Genomic DNA, 19,595 nt, shown 5'->3' on the forward strand with positions numbered 1-19,595 from the left:
CTGCAGGTGTGAGTGAGTGATAAATGATAGATTGTGTAATTTCAGTTGGGTAAGAACAGAAGTGAGGGTGTGAGAAGAGTGAGGGACTGTGAAAAGTGGTAGATTAGTAGATTATGGGCCCTGGTGGGGAGTGGGTGTCTAAGGAAAGAAGAAAGGAATACGTGAATGAAGAGTCCAGAATTTTAGAAGAGTCATCTAAGTGGTTATTGAAATTGCTACAAATTATGCCAGAAGTAGAGGTGAATGTGTGTCAGTGAGCTACATAATAAAGTCCTGAGGGATTGGGAGAGGGTTTGGGGGATTAATCCGAGATGTGAAATAAATAATGGAATTTGTGCTTATGGAGGAGGAAGAGTCAGAAATTCCCTGTAAGTCACTGTGATGATGACTGCTATGGAAATATACAGGAAGAGATGGAACCTTCTTGGATTCTGCAGTTATGGCATTCTCTAAGGAATGATAAATCTGGGGTTGAATTCAGATTTTTATTGAGCCTCTCCTGAGTGCAGGGCATTGTTCTTGGTGCTGTGTGGAGAGATAAAGGTAAGTCATTACATCAAGGAGCTTATTATAAAAATAACTAAAACTGAGTAGTAGAAATGTCATAAAGGAAGTTGAAAAAGTGCTGGATGGCTCAAAGAAGGAAGAAGTTATATTAAACTCAGGTATTAGGTAAAGCTTCATGGAGGAGTAGATTTGAGATGGACATTTGGTAAGTAGAACGACAAATCATGGTGGAGCTGAGTCTGCAGTCCAGGTAAGGGCAAGGTTTAACTTAAAGCTTAGCAGTAGCACATTGCAAGGTGTTCTGGGGAAGAGTCATTCCTGTTTTGGCTAGTACTACAGTGGTGAGAGAAATGACAGTGAAAGAATTACGTTAGTGTTGTCCTATGAAGACTTTGGTGCCACACAAAATATCTGAGTGGAATGCCAGTTGCTTAGGTAATGACTAGTCACTGGAGATTTTGAAGGGGGAGTCTGATGTTCTCAAGGTACAGTTTTCTCTAAAGATGGGCCAAAGTAGGGATAGAATAGCATAGGAGAGAATAAATTCCTGTAAATGGTAAAACATGGCAAAACTATACACGGTAGTATACAAGACTTCCAAATATAGGTGTCTTTGAATTATCCTAGCTAGTAAAACGAGGGCAAGAACTCAGGATTTCCATTCTCTGTTTTTACTGCAAAGAGCTTGCCTCATTTATAAGTTTTCTTTACTTGGCTTCAGAACAGCACACTCTTAGGTTTTCTTCTTACCTCTCAGGCCACTCCATCTCTGAGTATAGTTGTACCTCTTCTTTCCTTCTACTTTTCCCATTCACTGGTATACCTACTCCCTTGGTGATCTTGGGGCTTTACATACTACCTATATGCGTAAAAGTACCAAACTTACATCCTAATCCAGACCTCTCTTCCAAACTATAGGTTCATATCCAGTTGCCTACTTGGGTATTTAATAAATAACTCAAATTCAACATGTCCAAAACTGAATTCCTGATCTTAATCCCAAAACCTGCTCTACTCATACCTTCCCTAACTCCATTGCTCTTGCCAAAAACCTTGAAGTCAGTCCTGATGCCTCCAGTTTGCTCACACTGCACATCCATTTTACTCAGAAATCCTGTCATCTTTACCTTGAGAATATATCCATAATTTGATCACTCAGTTTCCTAAGTGGTCTCCTTTCTACCCTTGCCCTTTCTACTGTCTGTTTCAACATAGCAATCATTGTTTCCTTTTAAAAATATGAGTCAGATATCATCACTTCTCTGCTCAAAACCCTCTAAGGACTCCCAATCTCACTCAGAGTAAAAACCACAGTCCTTCAAGTGAATAGAAGGACAGCCTATATTAGGAGTTGACAAACTACAGCCTATGGACCATATTTAGCCTACCACTTGTTTTTGTATGATGTGTGGGCTAAGAATGGTTTTTACATTTTTAAATGATTCAAAAATTAAAAAAATTGATATTTTGTGACATGAACATTATAAGAAATTGAAATTTCAGTACCCATAAATAAAGTTTTATTGGAACACAGCCACACCCATTTGTTCACATATTGTCTATGGCTACTTTTGCTCTACAAAGGTAGAATTGAGTAGAGACCTTATAGCTCGAAAAGCCTTAAGTATTCATCATCTGGTCCTTTAAAAACAGAGTTTTCCAACCTCTTCCCTATATGATGTGACCCTCACTCTCAGCCCTTGCTGCCCTTCTTTCTCCTACTCACTCTACTCCTGCCATCCAGCCATTGGCCTCCTTGTTGTCCTCCACCTAACCAGGCACGCTCTTCCTTACCCTGCCAGGAATGCTCATTCCATAGATATCTGCATGGCTAACTCCCTCACCCTATCAAGTCTTTGCTCAAGGTGTCACTTTCTCAATGAGGACTGACCGTCTGTTTAAAATTACACTCCCCCTCTATATGGTACCACTGTGCACTTGCGCTGTCACCTGCTTTCTCTCTTTTCTACAACACTTCACACCTTTTAACATACTGTTTAATTTACATATTTTTACTTTTACTGTTTTTTTTTGATTGTGCCCCCAACCCCCGGACTTAAACCATAAAGGCAGGGATTTTTGTCTTTTTTGTTCACTGATGTATCCTAAGTACCCAGAACAGTGGCTGGCCTATTGTACGTGCTCCATAAAGATTTGTAGAGATGCATTGAATTATTGGTTCTTTGACCAAGTGAGTCATCTAACTGGCTGATACAGTTCTGTCACCTAACTGTTCTGTCAGGGATTGGGAAGGGCTAGTGTCCATTTATTTCAGTGAGATATGTTTTCCTGTTACTACTTCCTTTGATTAGTTGCTTGATAACATCTTTTCCATTTTGCTCACTAATTGTAAGTATTCAGAAAACATACTGATTCAACTTAGCAGGCTCGTACACTGGAGTTAGGGAAGGTTTGGGTAGAGCAGGTTTTGGGATTAAGATCAGGAATTCAGTTTTGGACATGTTGAATTTGAGTTATTTATTAAATACCCAAGTAGGCAACTGGATATGAACCTATAGTTTGGAAGAGAGGTCTGGATTAGGATGTAAGTTTGGTACTTTTAAGCATATAGGTAGTATGTTTAGGATTGCAGCCATTGTACCACCCTTGTTCAAACTTTGAGAAAAGACCTTCTGGCCTGAGCCCAGGGTTGCAAGCCTTCATATGATATGGTGAGATTGAGCTTTTCCATCATTATAGGTGTTTTTGGGTGGGATGAATAGCTGGAGTTCTGGAGTAGATATATGTAGTTTATAGGTTTTTTAGTTTAGCCTTCTCCTATGTGCCATTTTTATATAAAAAATAAAAGGAAATTTCCAGAGGAATGCTGGAATTCAGTATTCTTTTCATATTAGTTTTGTACACAAACTTAATGCCGTCATGTAAAAAGAAAATTTAATTTATTTGAAGGGATTTGGGGGAGTACTGAATTTATGTGTATTTGCTCTTAGTGTATTCTGAGTTGATTCATCTTTGTATCCCCTATACTATCGAGCATAGTACCAGATACAGAATAAGCAATGAACTAGTAAGTATGTATTTACTTATAAGTCTCACGTAATTTATCTTAAAATGATCCTCTTGGTGTATCAGTGAGGTGTCTTTTTCTAATTTTATCTTAAGCATCTTTAATATAGTGGACATGTGATTGTTCTTTTATAATGGGGAAGTAAAGCCTGGACATTTTATTTTTACATAGCTTCTTTTCGAGAGGTTGTATATATTAGGATTAACAAAAGTTAAACTTTTCTATTCAGTTAATATTTTGAAGGTAAATAATTTCCTGAGTTCTATGTCACATTGTTTGCAAGACATTACTTGGAATTTTTCAAGAAAATAAGTATGTTTAAATAATTTTTTACCTTAATTTTTAATATTTTCTCCTATTTGTATTTCAGAAAAATTCCTGAATATTTGACTAAGTTTTATAGTTTGAATATGATAGGATAATTGTTCTTCAGTTTTGAGATTTGCTCCTAGGGAAAGGGTATAATATTCGTACATACAAAAACCTAGCTTTGCAGGCTGGGCAGCCTGACATTTAAATATGCCTTTCACCTTTAAAGTTGAGTTAAAAAAGAGATACAACACCACCAAAAGTACAATCCATGAAAGAAAAAGTTGATAAGTTGGAATTCACTAAAATTGAAGACTTATGCTCTACAGAAGACGCTGTTAAGAGGATGAAAAGAAAAACCACAGATGGGGAGAGTATCTTTGTAAAACATGTATCTGATAAAGGACTGAGATCCAAAATATGCAAAGAATGCTTAAAACTACACAACATGAAAACAGACAATCCAATTAGAAAATGGGTAGAAGAACTGAATAGATGCGTCACCAGTGAAGATGTACAGATGGCAAATAGGTATATGAAAAGATGCTCAACATCATATGTCATCAGGGAATTTCAAATTCAAACGATGGTGAGATACCACTACACACCTCTTAGAATGGCTGAAGTCCAGAACTTGGACAACAACAAATGTTGATGAGGCTATGGAGCAATAGGAACTCTCGTTTGTTGCTGGTGGGAATGCAAAATGTTACAGCCACATTAGATAAAAGACAGTCTGGAAGTTTCTTACAAAGCAAAACATAATCTTATCATATGATCTCATGATCATGCTCCTTGGTAGTTACTCAGATGGATTGAAAACTTATGTTCACACAAAAACCTGCACACAAATTTTATAGCAGCTTTATTTATAATTGCCGAAACATGGAAGCAACCAAGGTGTCCTTCAGTAGGTGAATGGATAAACAAACTGTGGTACATCCAGACAGTGGAATATTATTCAGTTCTAAAAAGAAACTAGATGGAGGAATCTTAAATGCATATTGCTAAGTGAAAAAAGCCAGTCTGAAAAGATTACATACTGTATGATTTCAACTATATGACATTTGGAAGAGGAAGGGTCAAATAGGTGGAGTATGGGATTTTTAGGACAGTGAAACTGTTCCGTCTGATTCTGTAATGGTGGATGCATGTCATTATGCATTTGCCAAAACTCATAGCATGTAAAAAACAAAGAATGAATCCTAATGTAAACTGTAGGCTTGAGTTACTATTTTATTAACATTGGTTCATCAATTGTAACAAACCTACCACACTAATGCAAGATGTTAATAATAAGGGAACCTGTGTGTGTGGTGGTAGGGAGAAGGGGCATATGAGTTTCTCTCTACTTTCCACTCAGTTTTTCTGTAAACCTAAAACTGCTCTAAAAAAAATATTGTCTGTTATTTTGAAAAAACAGTGGTAGATTAAAAAAGTGATACATGTGTACACACATACCTGTACATATGCATTCCCTCTGCTGCATAAAACTAGTCTTAATAAGTAGAGCACAGTTAGTATTTTTCTAAGCTCGGTTTTTCAGAGAAATGCACACGTATGTATAAACAAAATGTTTTATTTCAGATTTGTGGTTATTTTTTTTTCCCCTGAAGCCATTTATTGAGTGTATACTGTTTGGCAGATACTTATAGGTATTTTTTTAGCCTGTCTCATTTAGTTGGAAATAGATACTATTCACCCCATTGCACAGGGGACAAAGCTCTGGCTCAGAGAAGTGAAGTGGCAGAGCTGGTACTTGAATCTAGGCCTGTCTGACTCCAAAGCCTGTGTGCTATGCAGCCTTCATGATTCACGTAGACATATTTTTTTTTTTTTTTAAAGATTTTATTTTTCCTTTTTCTCCCCAAAGCCCCCCGGTACATAGTTGTGTATTTTTTTAGTTGTGGGTCCTTCTGGTTGTAGCATGTGGGATGCCGCCTCAGCATGGCTTGATGAGCTGTGCCATGTCTGCGCTCAGGATGTGAACTGGTGAAACCCTGGGCTGCCCAAGTGGAGCACGCGAACTTAACCACTTGGTCACGGTGCTGGCCCCTAGACGTATTTTTTGAAAGAGCAAAACTTTATCCCCTAACGTAAGTATAAGTGCCTTTTAAATCTTGGCTCTACTGTGTACTTCCGCTTTGTGATTTTAATTAGGTTATATTACCTCTTTATGCTCTAGTTTCCTTATGTGGTAAATGGAGACAGTGAGATTGTTTTGAGGATTAGATGAATTAATGTATGGAAAGTGCCTAGAACAACACCTACTACAGAATATGAGTTCTATAAATGTTAAATGTTAATTAGGAGTGAAATATTTTCTCATTTTATAGATAAAGGAAACAGAGACCCAAAGAAGTTAAGTGCTTTTCTTAGTCATCTAGCTTTTTAAGGTCACATAACTATTAAATGGCAAAGTGGAGTTTTTTTTATTTCAAGGCTCGAATTTTATCCACTAAGTTAACCATTTTTTTAAAAAAAGAAACTCTTTAAGAATGTGTTGCAGTTTCTCCCTGTCAGCTTACAGTGTGCCAAATATAATTTATCTTTTTTTCTCAATCAGATTGCTGTAGTAGGGAAAAAGCTTTGGGCTGTGATTTAGGTTCTGGACCATGCTTTGTCTCTGATTAGTTGTGTGATCTTAGCGTCTTTGGTTGTAGTTCATTTGTAAACTGAAGGGTGAATGGAGTTGGGCAAGATAATTTCTAAGTTCCTTTTATGGCACCAACAGAATATGATTCTGAGATATGCTGTTTTTATCATGAATTATTGCATTATGCTATAATACCTTGAAGTTCCCAGAACTTCTTGTTGTATGGGTCGTTACTCTCTATGCCAAATGACTAGAGTGCTGTAGTTTTTTTTTTTTTTTTTTTTTTGGTGAGGAAGATTGGCCCTGAGCTAACATCTGTTGCCAATCTTCTTTTTGCTTGAGGAAGATTGTTGCTGAGCTAACATCCGTGCCAGTCTTCCTCTATTTTGTACGTGGGACACTGCCACAGCATGGCTTAATGAGCGGTGTGTAGGTCTGCATGTGGGATCCGAACCTGTGAACCCTGGGCCACCAGAAAGAGTGCGCAAACTCAACCACTATGCCACCTGGCTCGCCCCAAGAGTGCTGTCCTTTTATATTGGTGATCTACAATTTCCCCACTATATCAGCTTTTACTTAGCATTCTTTCTGCTTTTCTACTTTCAATCTACTTTTTTAATATGGTTAATTTATTGGCTTTATCTTTTTACAGAGAAGCTTGTTGACTTTGTTTTCAGTTGTCAGCTGAACACATAGCAGTCTTTTTTTGGCTGCTGGATTCACAGCTAAGAACTAAATGGTTGAATCCCCTAGAATGGAGTAAGGTTGGGAATGGGACATACCAAAGACTCTAGAGGTATGATTTTAGTGACAAGAGGATCTTTGAGATGTCTCTTACCATGGGATCATGTTTTAGTTTGTTTCGTAACTTTATTGTATAAAAGGACCCTATGAATTGCAGCATGTGTGTTCCCTCCTTACCTTGATGTGACGTATAATAATCAAAGTAATTTCCATTTATTAGTTCAGTTACATAATCTTTTTTAAAATCGAGCTTCACTAGCTTATTTCAGGTGGATTTTGTAAACCAGAGTCAGGGAAGTTGGTTACAGGATATGAATAGTTTTGTGTGTAGGTCACAGCTGAGTATCTTTTGCCTATAGTCATGGATCTGTGTTTTCATTTGCAGTATTGGGGCGAGTTAAATGTCACACCTGTAACCTTACTGGTCCCAAAAAGTCAAAAAAGATTTTAAGAGAGCAACTGGTAGTATTAGGAAACTGTTATAGACAGTAGTCTTATAAGGAGATTTCCTTATTTAGAGGAAAGATATTGAGATGAAGAGGGAGCTGTTTCTTTGTGAGTTTATATACTCTGTGATGTGTACGTTATTCCTGATCCACATAGTTAAAGCATGTGTTCTATTTTGATGGGCACTCTCTAGTTTGTTTGTTTTTTTCAAGATTTTTCCTTTTTCTCCCAATGCCCCCCAGTACATAGTTATGTATTTCTAGTTATGGGTCCTTCTAGTTGTGGCATGTGGGATGCCGCCTCAGAATGGCCTGATGAGTGGTGCCATGTCTGTGCCCAGGATTCGAACTGGTGAAGCCCTGGGCTGCCGAAGCAGAGCGCGTGAACTTAACCACTCAGCCATGGGGCCGGCCCCCTCTAGTTTTTGTTTTTTTTAAACAACTGGGCTTATAATATGTAAGAATTCTATCAGTGCTCAGAAAAGTTTGCTTTTACCCTATCTGAAATAAAATCTCATAAAGGTGGAACAGATATGCAGTGGGATTCTGGTGAGTCATCCATGGGTAATGAAGTCAGGATCTCATGAATATTCAGGAGTCTAGCATAACAGTACATATAGGTTGAGGGGGAAGCAGAGTCTCTTGGGAGTTAGGGGAACAGAGCCAAAAAAGCATTCTGAATTTTAGGCCTAAAAATGATTAAAGAAGAAACATTGTGCCAACCTATTGTCTATCTGATGGCAATATCAAATGCAAAAGTCTCATGGTTACAATCGGTGGTGCTATATTTGCAGGTGCTACTTTTCAAAAAGGTCTGACTAATGCCAATTTCTAATTGAAAATCTCATGGTTAATTGCAATATTGTTGCCACAATGTTGGTATTACTTTTTTAGGTGGTACTCTTTGCTGGCTCTGTGTCTGTTAATGTATTTATCTCACTGAGTGCAAGTCAGTCAGCTGCCACATGTTGGCTACCAGGAGGGTTACTTTTCTGGCCATGTTACAGGGGCTCTTGGGCCCAGGCCTTCAAAGGTTATGTTAGTTTTTTGTTTTAAATGAGGTAATTTTCCTTTATAGAGATGGTTACTTTCAATAACGTGTTTATGGGCTCCACACTCAGATATGAAACTAATCGTAAATAAGTATTTTTGAAAAGTGGTTTTTCTTTTTATCTTGCAGGTGTATTCCAGAGAACAAGTCTTCATACATCTTTGCTGTATTGACTCTGAGCTGTCAGGGGACTCAGGCTTATGAGGAGGTACTGTTACGCAAAACAGTGTCTAGTGAAGACGACAAGAAAGAGGGGAAAGGATCGGAAAAAGAAACTAAAACACCATAGAAAACCATGGTAGGTTATTATTTACGTTTCCTTAATTTAGTTAAAAAGATTCCAATAGTTTAAAATTGGAAGTGTTAACAATGAGGGCAAGTGAAAAACAAGTGTGTTAATTTTTGGCTGTAGTGCATCAGGTAAAGATGACGCTCTGCTATTGAAGCAAAGCAAGTGAGTTCAGATTTATTACGAGCCCTTTAAACCACAAGATGGAGCCCCATGAGCCTGCAGGCCATAAATTATTAAATACAAAGGAGGGATTGCTTATAAATTATATTTTCTAATAAACCTGGCATTAGCAAACTGATACAAATGGCTAAGGTGACCCTGAACTTGAAATTGTGTAATTTTTCTCTACTACCTGAAGTTCAGTTTTTTCCTATGGAAATTAAAAATCCTGAACCAGTCTTTTAATTAGTGATGTGAATGGTGTAGGAGTTTATAAAATGTGTGAGTAACTCAAAAAGCCACTTTTTTCCACATGCTTTTAAAGTAATAGTGTTAAGTGTTGAATGTATTAGGGTCACTGAACTGAATATCAAGGAAACCTTGCTTTTTGTAGAAAGTTATTACTTAAATTGAATTTAAAATGTTAGATGAGGTCAAAACCTCTGTTGCCTAGTTTTTTAATTGGTAAAATGTACTGAATTTTTTTTCCCCTGTTGGTTCTGGAGGATGTTGCATGAATTTTTTCTCTAAGTGTAAGTGAGAAAAAGCTTAAAAAAGATGTTATAAGTGGGAGAAAAAGCAAAAAAATATTAATCTTAAGTATGTTTGAAATATGTTGTTTAGCAAGTCTGATGGTGTTTCTTTAAGTGTGGTTTGATTTTTAAAAAGTTCATTCAAGGGATTATAACTTAGTTGACTTGCTTTTTAGAGAAGAAATTCTACTGATATTTTATTTCTGGATGGTGGGGAAAAAATGTTAATTTGGGATTTTCTTTGTCATTTAGTTTTATGGTGAGATGTAAAAAACAACGCTGTAACTTGTGTGTCCTCTGATATGAATCATTTGCCTCTTCAGCTCATTTATGTATTATAGTTTTGATATTCTTACAACTTAAAGAAATGGTTCATACATATTATTTGTCATAGCTTATGAAAATTTCTTTCCTATTTATTCATTTTAAATTTAGCTTAAATTTTCTAGTGTAGAAATTTTGTGTTTTATATAGTTTAATTGGTCAGTAGGTGTTTTCTAATTTCTTCTATTGCCTTGCTCCTTAGATCTCAGATTTTTTTTTTGACTTTGCTTATTGATTTATTTTGATCGAGGTCACATTAAAATTTTAGGTGTATATCATATTTCGATTTCTGTGGTAAACTGTACTGTGTTCAACACCAAAAGTCTAGTTGCCATCTGTCACCATACACATGTGCCCCTCTTCCCCTTTTGCCCTCCCTTGGATCTCAAATTTGAATGAGGACTTTCTGTTTCTGCGTGGTTCTTCTAATTTAATTTTTTAATACAGTAATATGTCACTTAACAGGGATAATTTCTGAGAAATGTGTTATTAGGCTATTTCGTCGTTGTGCAAACATCACAGAGTGTCCTTAAACAAACCTAGATGGTATGGCCTACTACGTACCTAGGCCATCTGGTACTAATCATATAGGACCACTGTTGTGTGTGCAGTCCAGTCGTTGACTGAAATGTCCTTTGTTATGGGGCACATGACTATATACTTAAAAAAATTCATTTGGAGCTTATTTAGGTAAATAAGAGACCTCTTCAGTTTCTTTTTTTGTAATACCATTTATTTAATTCTTCCTGTCACCATTGTTTCATGACGCTTGTCCTATCAACATCCAGTAGATTCTTGAATTTAACATTCTTGAATTTAACGTTGGCAGTCTGTGTTACTTGTAAGAGAAATGCCAAAGGTTTGTGTTATGTAGCAATATGCAGTTTTCCTGTGTGCAGGATTGAGTAATTTAGCTAACTAAGTACAGTCATGTGTTTCTTACCAATGTGGGTACGTTCTGAGAAATGCATCATTAGGCTATTTTGTCGTTGTTGTGTGAACAATAAAGAGTGTATTTACACAAACCTAGATGATATAGCCTACTACACACCTAGGCTTATGGGACCGCCATTATGTGGTCGCTCGTTGACTGAAATCTCTTTATATAGTACGTGACACTTAGTCACTCACCATAAAACTAAATGACAAAGAAAATCCCAATTTAACATTTTTTCCCTACCATCCAGAACTAACATATTAGTAGAATTTCTTCTCTAAAGAGCAAGGCAACTAATTTATAATCCCTAGAACAACCTCTCATCTTCAATTCATTATATGGCTCCTTTGTTTTCTTGATACTTACTTTGGGATGTATGAGTAAATTGCATGAAGTGATTAAAAAGTTTGTTTCTTTGTGGCAAAAGACTCCAGTTGGAAAACTGGTCATGGACTTTGTGAACAAGAAAGAAATCTAGACAGAATGGTTTTTATCTTGTAAAAAGAAAGCTTTGTGATTGATCTAGAAAAAAGAGAGCTTTGTAAAAGCTTTTATTACATAATATTTGAGAATTTCAAAGGATTGCTTACCTTTTTAGTTATAGCTCGCTTCATTTTATAGGGGACAGTGATACTGTAGTATTAATTTACTAATATTCAAATTAATATGATTTTTAAACATTGATATTCAAGCAAAAACAAAGCCAAAGAGACAGACTGATGAAAGAATTGTGAATATTTTATTTTGTGATAAAGACGTTAAAACAAAGTACTTACCATCTACTAGCACGTGATTTCTTGTAAGTAAAGACACTATAGTCACTCTTTAAATGGAATACTTCTGGCTTTCTGGAAACTCACCAAGTTATCCTTGTTCATTTTGCTGTATACTGGTACAAGTGTCTTCATGATATTTGTAAATTTGGAAATATTCAAAGGTTTTTGGATGTGTGACTCATGAGTGTGAAGGATCTCCTGTATTAAATTTTCATGAAATTCATTCTATTTCTAGGCTGGAATCTGCTCTACTGATTTCTGGGCCAGCATGTCATTTTAATTATTGCTTTTTAAATTTTTGATATTTTGTTTTAGCATAATGGCGCCACCCACCCATCTTTGTAGACTATTTCTTGACATTCTCATTGACTCCACCCTCCAGCTCCCCCCTCACCAAATGAGCTTTAAAATTATTTTTGTTGAGTATTAAGTAAATCTATCCTGAGGGGATTTGATTGAGAATGTAATACATTTGTAAATTAGTTTGAGAAGTTAATTCTTTTGCAGTATGTATTTTCCCCATTCTGGAATTTGCAATGTCTCCTACTAATCTATTTTAAAAATTAAAGCCTCACCCCAAAGTTTTGATGCCAAATGGTAGCAATATTCTAATGTGATCCATAGTTTATAGTGTTCTCACGTAACTTTGTATTTTATTACTGTATAATGATATCTCAGTTTTTCAAGGTGCGAAAAGTCTCTAGCGGTTTGAAAAGGAGTGACTAGGTATCATGAGTCACCATCATGCATTTCTAGGTACTCTCTTGAAGTTAGAAGTATTTGTGTGTTGCAGATGATGGGTGATATGGGTGACCTTTTTTGAAGTGGTGTTCAAAACACGTCGATTCAGCTAAAAGGTAGCATATATGTAATACCGAGTGTGACCTGGGTGAACCTTACCCAAACATGAATGAATAATCTGTAATTTTCTGGAGTGGAGTTCAGTAGAATGGGGTTTTACTTCCTATTCCTGAGCAATTTTTATTGTCTCAACTTTATAACTATTACGCAATGGTTTGATAATTAATGCTGTGATGATGTAAATACATTTGTATGTCATCCTTTTCAGGTAACATTTCTTTTATTAAAGTAAATATTTTCTTTCTCCTTCTGACAGAGATCTATTAGATCTTTTGCCAATGATGATCGCCATGTTATGGTGAAACACTCAACAATCTATCCATCTCCGGAGGAACTTGAAGCTGTTCAGAATATGGTGTCTACTGTTGAATGTGCTCTTAAACATGTCTCAGATTGGCTGGATGAGACAAATAAAGGCACAAAAACAGAGAGCGAGACAGAAGTGAAGAAGGATGAGGCTGTAGACACCTATTCCAAGTGAGTGTGGCCTGACTTCTGTGGCGTTTCACTGTGGTACTCAGAAAAACCCAGGGTCCCATCCCACTGGATTTGTTTGGCATATGATGTTTTTTGGGTTTTTTCATTTGTAGGACTGTAAGGAAGTAAATGTTTTTGGAATTTTTCTGAGTTAAATTTGAAAGAACAGCAAAAAGGAATAATGATTCAACTAGAAAAAGGAGATGGACCTATTCAAGATACATTTTGAAAGTGCACCAAGTCCTTTAAAATATTCTCTTTTGGAGGTTATGATATATTGTCTTTTTTATGTGTTGGTTCAACTCCTAAATTTGGAAATAATAGTAGAGTTTTTCTTCTCTGGCGAAATCATAAAATGTTGTTTTTGTCAGATATTTTAAAATCCTAGTATAGAAGAAAGAGTGAAGGAAAATGTATTCTAAAGGTATTTTTGACTATATCTACCTTGTTGATTCCCAGGATCCAGCACAGTGTCTTACATATAATAAATGCTCATTGGATATTTGTGGAATGAATGAAGGCCGAATGGGAGCCAGACCCTTCAACAATTATAGCAGAGTATTCTCAGTGCTGTAACAGTAGTAAGAGATTAGTGAGATCAAGCTGAATGATAACTGGAGTCAGATCATCGAACTTTTTATGCCATACTAAGCTTAGAGTTACTTTTTGAGCAATGTCACTCTGATTGGAATAAGTATATGATTTAGTTTGAAAGATGAAGCTCATTTGACTGTACTATATTAATAGAATTAAGGGCATTACGTTGGCTACAACTTGTAAATTGGGGATAGAGGTTACAGATTTTTTTCTCCAGCTTTCAATTCTAAATCAATGTGATAAATAAAGAACAGTGGGAAAGTATTGCTAAAATGATTTTCTTCACTGAAAGATAGCATAACCTTTTCATCTTAAGATGAAAGATAATCAGTTTCACTTTTCAGTTGAGGAACATAATTCCTTGACTTTGCCAACTGTTTACAGGTAATATATACATTGTATTTAGTCATAGATTTGTCAGCTTGAAGGTTCTTGGCAGTAATTGAGTTTTTCTTTCGCAAGATAGATTTAAAAAGATACTTTCAGAGGGCTGGCCCCGTGACTGAGTGGTTGGAGTTCTGCATACTCTGCTTTGGCAGCCCGGGTTTGTGGGTTCAGATCCCAGGTGTGAACCTACTCTCCTTGTCAGCCATGCTGTGGAGGCATCCCACATACAAAAAATAGAGGAAGATTGGCACAGATGTTAGCTCAGGGCTAATCTTCCTCAAGTGAAAAGAGGAGGATTGGCATTGGATATTGGCTCAGGGCAAATCTTCCTCGCCAAAAACAACAACAAAAAATTTGGGGGTTCATGTTAATTCGTAATATTATCCGATAATCTAGCTCTATATATCCCACCCCTTGTGCAAGTTAAGTAGTCATGTGCTCCATAATTTTTTATTTTATTTGTGTTTATGCCCTTTTTTGTGGTAAAATATATTTAATACGAAATTTGCATTTTAACCATTTTTAAGTGGAGTTCAGGCCTTTTTAATACATCTTCTGTTGTTTCTTTTCAAGGCTGGCAGACCTTTGGAAAGCACTCTTGTAGACTTTTGCTTAACTGGGTCAGATCACTGTGTTTTAAAGATTTTTAAAAGATAATGTGCTCCACGCTTTGATTTGGATTTTTAAATACAGCTCCATGTATGGATGCTCTTGATTGTCTCTGTAAAAGTCTTCATCCATTTTGTGGAACAGTCCCAGGTTAAGCCCTTGCCTGTGATTCTTCCCATGTAGTGAAACGCAAGGAGTGCAGGATGATTGTGTCCTTATTTTATAAACCAGAGGTAGGCACATCTTACAAAAACAGAGCTTTATTATGGCAATAGATACATATTGCACTCCTGATGTATATGCTTATTACTACAAAGGGCGCAAAGATGGATGAGGGCCAGCTTATATTTATTAAGCACCGTCTATTGCCAGGCATTGTTAGGCAGATTTTACCTGTGTACTTATTTACCTTTTTCACCAACTGGCTCAAAAGTCAAATAAATTGCACAAGGTTCCACTATTTGTATTATTAGGAATATTAGGACTCTGTCTTAATTTTAAGTAATTCCCTATATTTGGGTCCCTTGCTTTACACTACCTCCTATATTCAAATTCATTATTCAGTTTAGGACTGAATTAGGACTTCGTTTCTCTACTTAGCCATGCTGTCTTCTACATGGTAAGACTAAGTGTATCTTAATTATGATATAGAATTTAATAAGTGAGCTAATAATGGCTAGTTAATAGTAGCTACCATTGAGTGGCAGTTACTATACCAGATTATTTTTCACATTACCTTACAGCAAACCTGCTAGCCTCTCCTCCTGTCCTCCTAGCTTCCTCCACCCCCATTTTACTTATGAAATTTCCATTACTTCAGATTTGCCTATGAAAATAGAGTGACTCAGAATCATTAACAAACTTTAATTTGCTTAAGGTCACTGAATGAGTGTGTGTGAGGGAGCCAGGATTCGTATTCAAGTCTGTTGGGCTCCAGATCCAGTTTTCTTAACATATTTTCTTCATTTTTCCATGACTAAAATGTGAAAGTACAGAGCAAGGAGAGATTATATACTGGTTTTGGGCATCAGAAAAAACTTGATGAAGGAGGTAGCACTTGCAGTGGGCTCAGAGGATGGGTAGGGTTTTGGCAGGCAGTGAAAATGGAAGAAAAAATAAATCTCGGCAAAGATCTAGGTGTGAGAACATATAGGGACTGCTTAAGGAATAATAGCTATCATTTATTGAGCTGTTAATATCCCAGGCTCTGGGCTAAGTTCATTACTTACATTAAATTAAATGATATTCTCAGTACCATTCTGTGAGAAAGGTATTCCTTTTTTACAAATGAGAAAGTAGGTTCAGGAGTCAGGTAATTTGTCGTTTGTCCAGTGTCACACAGCAAGTGGCAGAGCAAGAGTTCGAACCAGGAAGTCATGCTGTCTCCTAAATTGCCTTCCAGTGTGCTAAGTGTCTAAGTGTTTAGTGGGACACGAGGAAAATAAAAGGTGGAGTGCCATCTATGTGGTGCTTTTGGAAGATTATTCTGGTTGCAGTATACGGTATACAGTAGCTTGGAGATGACAGAGGTTAGTCAGTAATGCCAGTGAAGAGGAGGTTCTTGAATGAAAAGGAAATGAGAGGTAATAAGAGTCTGAAAAGAAACTAGTTTGAAGGCAGTGGTTTGAGAGTGATTATAGGGAAGGAATTTAGAAACTATTAGATTTGGGAGAATGAGAAGATGAGAAGAGGACAGGGATACAGAAGAAGAAAGAATCAAAGATGAACTGACTCTGTTCTTAATGCTAAATAATTCCCTACACTTGGACCAGTTGCTTTAAAATGCTTTTTATTTCTTTCTGTACTTGTACCACCCTTATAGTTTTTCATTGACTTAATGTTTATGGAATCTCTAAGGTGTGCTGGGCACTGAACCAGTGACTGGGTTATTTATAACCTTCTGTCTTGTTTCCACTGCGACCATTTGTTTCTTTTTCTTCTCTTTTCTGTAGTTGTTCATTCTCCACTCCTCTGACTTTTGCCCAACTCTGCTGATTCTTTGCCGCCAGTTAGTGACCTCTGTCTAACCAAATCAAGACTCTGCTGAAGTCAGGCTTTCAGGTTGCCTTGCTTGGCTTATCTGATTTTGACCTCTCCCTCTTCTGAACTTGGGAAGCAACCATAATAATGTAAACAACCTGAGTGTTGTGGTCAAACTAACTTGAATTTGAATCCAGGCTTTGCCATTTACTCTCTGTGACCGTGAACAATTAATTAGCTTTTCTGGGATTCACATTCCTTGTCTCTCAAATGTAGGCTTGTTGTGAGGTTTAAATGAGAATTTGTGGCTTGCAGTTTGTTCTCAGATGTTACTTTCTCTTCCCCTTTTAAGCAGGCTACTTACTGCTTTTGTACTTAACTACAGTGTGAGCCTCAGGAGCAGAAGGGATTAGATTTCCTTTAGTATGTTTTTCACACTCAAACACTTGCTTACTTGTTGAATGACTGCCAAGCTTAGTTACATTTTCACTTGTGATTAAGGGAGATGAACGAATAAGAAACTTACCTATTAAAACCAAGGATAGACGTTAACACTGTTCTTATGCACCATTCATGATTTGATGTTCTTTGAGTGTTTGTTCTTTTAGCTACTACTGGATTTGGAATGCATGTACTGGCAGGGTATCTTGGTCATTTCCTTCTTTACTCAGCTCTTTACTTTTATCACATTATTCTTCTTTCTCCATAAACTTTTGTGGATTCCTAGAGTGATACAGTCAGAAGGGATGAGTTAAGGCTCATCTAGCTGATAGCCATTTTACAGTTATGGATACTGAGCCAGCAGGTACCACTAGGCGTGGAGTCCAGGTCTTTTAGATTTCTGCGCTGATGCTCTTTCTCAGTATGCTGTGGTGTACATGTTTCTCTCAAATTCTTTAATTACTAATAAAAAATGTAACAGGAGGAAGTTTTTAAAAATTTGAAAAAAATGTTTTAAGAGGATATAGTATTTTTGGATTTTCCTAAGCAGTATAGATGTAATAAAGAATTAAAAGATCTATAGTTTGAAATATGCTCCCTCTTGACTCCTTGGGGAAGATAGATACTTTATGAACCTTAAATCTGAGACTTTATTTTGGATATCTGGATTTGTGTACTCCCTTATCAATTCATATGGATATCCAGGAAGCCAAGTGATGATCAAGTTATAGTTTGGGAAACAGGTTGTAAAAGTAATCATTCAGACTTTTATTTTTAGGGATCAAGGTGGTCGGACATTGTGTGGTGTAATGAGGATTGGCCTGGTTGCAAAAGGCTTGCTGATTAAAGATGATATGGACTTGGAGCTGGTTTTAATGTGCAAAGACAAACCCACAGAGACCCTGTTAAATACAGTCAAAGATAATCTTCCTATTCAGATTCAGGTGAGTACAGTTTAATTGCACCTCCAGAAGAATTTGTGAAAATAGGTAGTGGCCTTGATGAATTCAATAGCAAGAAATTGGTAATAGTAAAGGGTAGGTACAAACAAAAGGGATACCGCTAGTTTGGGTCAGTGACCCATCCATTACGTGTAAAGCAAACTTCTGGTGATCAGTACTCAGGATATTTTTACCAAATTAAGATGGCTATTAAGGCACAGTCTTAAATTTTTCAGGTGTATCTTGCTGAGAGTCTTCATGTTTTCCCGACTGGGTCTTTCAGCATTATAGAACTCATGGAAGGGTTGGTATAATGCAGAAAAGAATTGAAAGAACAAAAAGAGCCTAGGGGCTGGTCCTGTGGCCAAGTGGTTAAGTTCATGTGCTCCGCTTCAGTGGTCCAGGGTTTTGCCAAGTTCGGATCCTGGGCGCAGACCTAGCACTGCTCATTAAGCCATGCTGAGGTGACATCCCACATAGTAGAACCAGAAGGACCTACAACTAGAATGTACAGCTATGTACTGAGGAGCTTTGGGGAGAAGAAGAAAAGAAGAAAGAAAAAAGATTAGCAACAGATGTCAGCTTAGGTGCCAATTTTACCAAAAAAAAAAAAAAGCAGAGACAACTGGAGACTTTCATAGATAATAACTTTTAAAATTGAAGACTCAGTTAATAGTTAATTTAATAGTCACCCATTTATTCTGTTGGTGGAAAGTCACTAGTAATTCCTTATTTCCAAACCTTTTTCATGTTGGGATGTATTTAGAAAATTTTAATGTTGACATGCTTCCTGGAGGATGCTGCTGAAGGCTCCTCAGTCAGGGTTTAAGGCTGAAGGTTGGTCTAGGGTTGTGGTCACCCTAGGACCTGCTCTGCCAGCCCACTCCAAGGACCAGTTGCATTACTAATGGGGAAACTGTGATCATTGTTCAGTTTCAGATGTAATATCTGTGGTAAAATCAGTTTATAGCTTTTTTTATGATTTCAAATTACTTAGTCCTTATATCCATATCACGTAAATAGAGATCAGCCCACAAGGTCCAAACTTTGAGTTGTTGAGTGCTCTTTTCTTTTGTTGATTTATTTGTGTTTCTTCTAAAAAGGCTTCCCCTCCAAGTAATATGAATTCTAAATTTGTTTTTATTAGCTTTGTTACTGGATCATTTTCTTTCATATTCACCAGCTGATCTTCAAAACCACCTTCCTGACTTTTTTATGTACCATTCTTGACATTCAAATTTGTGTTACTTGTTGACATTCCCCTATATTAATTTTTGGAGCACTATTTTATTTTATCATTCTACCTTAAATCTTAAGATATGGTTTTCTAAGTGACTAAAAAAACATATTTGGCTTTTCCATTTTCACTTCTGATGAAAAAATGTCTCAGGGCCAGCCCCGTGGCCGAGTGGTTAAGTTCGTGCGCTCCACGTCGCTGGCCCAGGGTTTCACTGGTTCAAATCCTCAGCATGGACATGGCCCCGCTCATTAGGCCATATTGAGGCAGCGTGCCACATACCACAACTAGAAGGACCCACAATTAAAATGTACAACTATGTACTGAGGGGATTTGGGGAGAAAAAGCAGGAAAAAAAATTAA

General features: G+C 36.8%; 1 protein-coding gene across 10 annotated transcripts in view; it reads left to right on the plus strand.

Annotated features, from left to right (window-relative positions):
• The window catches only part of STRBP (spermatid perinuclear RNA binding protein), a 130,461-nt gene that overhangs the window by 56,431 nt on the left and 54,435 nt on the right, over positions 1–19,595 (plus strand). For all 10 annotated transcript variants that reach the window (XR_011506240.1, XR_011506241.1, XM_070518793.1 and 7 more), the window contains 3 exons: positions 8,811–8,979; positions 12,820–13,040; positions 17,833–17,998. Coding sequence is in view for 8 of the 10 variants with exons in the window: in XM_070518793.1 (XP_070374894.1) it covers positions 8,977–8,979; positions 12,820–13,040; positions 17,833–17,998 (390 nt within the window). In the remaining 2 variants the exon portion in view is untranslated. The remainder of the gene's footprint in view (positions 1–8,810; positions 8,980–12,819; positions 13,041–17,832; positions 17,999–19,595) is intronic.

The sequence above is a fragment of the Equus asinus genome, chromosome 10, assembly GCF_041296235.1.
Source record: "Equus asinus isolate D_3611 breed Donkey chromosome 10, EquAss-T2T_v2, whole genome shotgun sequence".
NCBI lineage: Eukaryota > Metazoa > Chordata > Mammalia > Perissodactyla > Equidae > Equus > Equus asinus.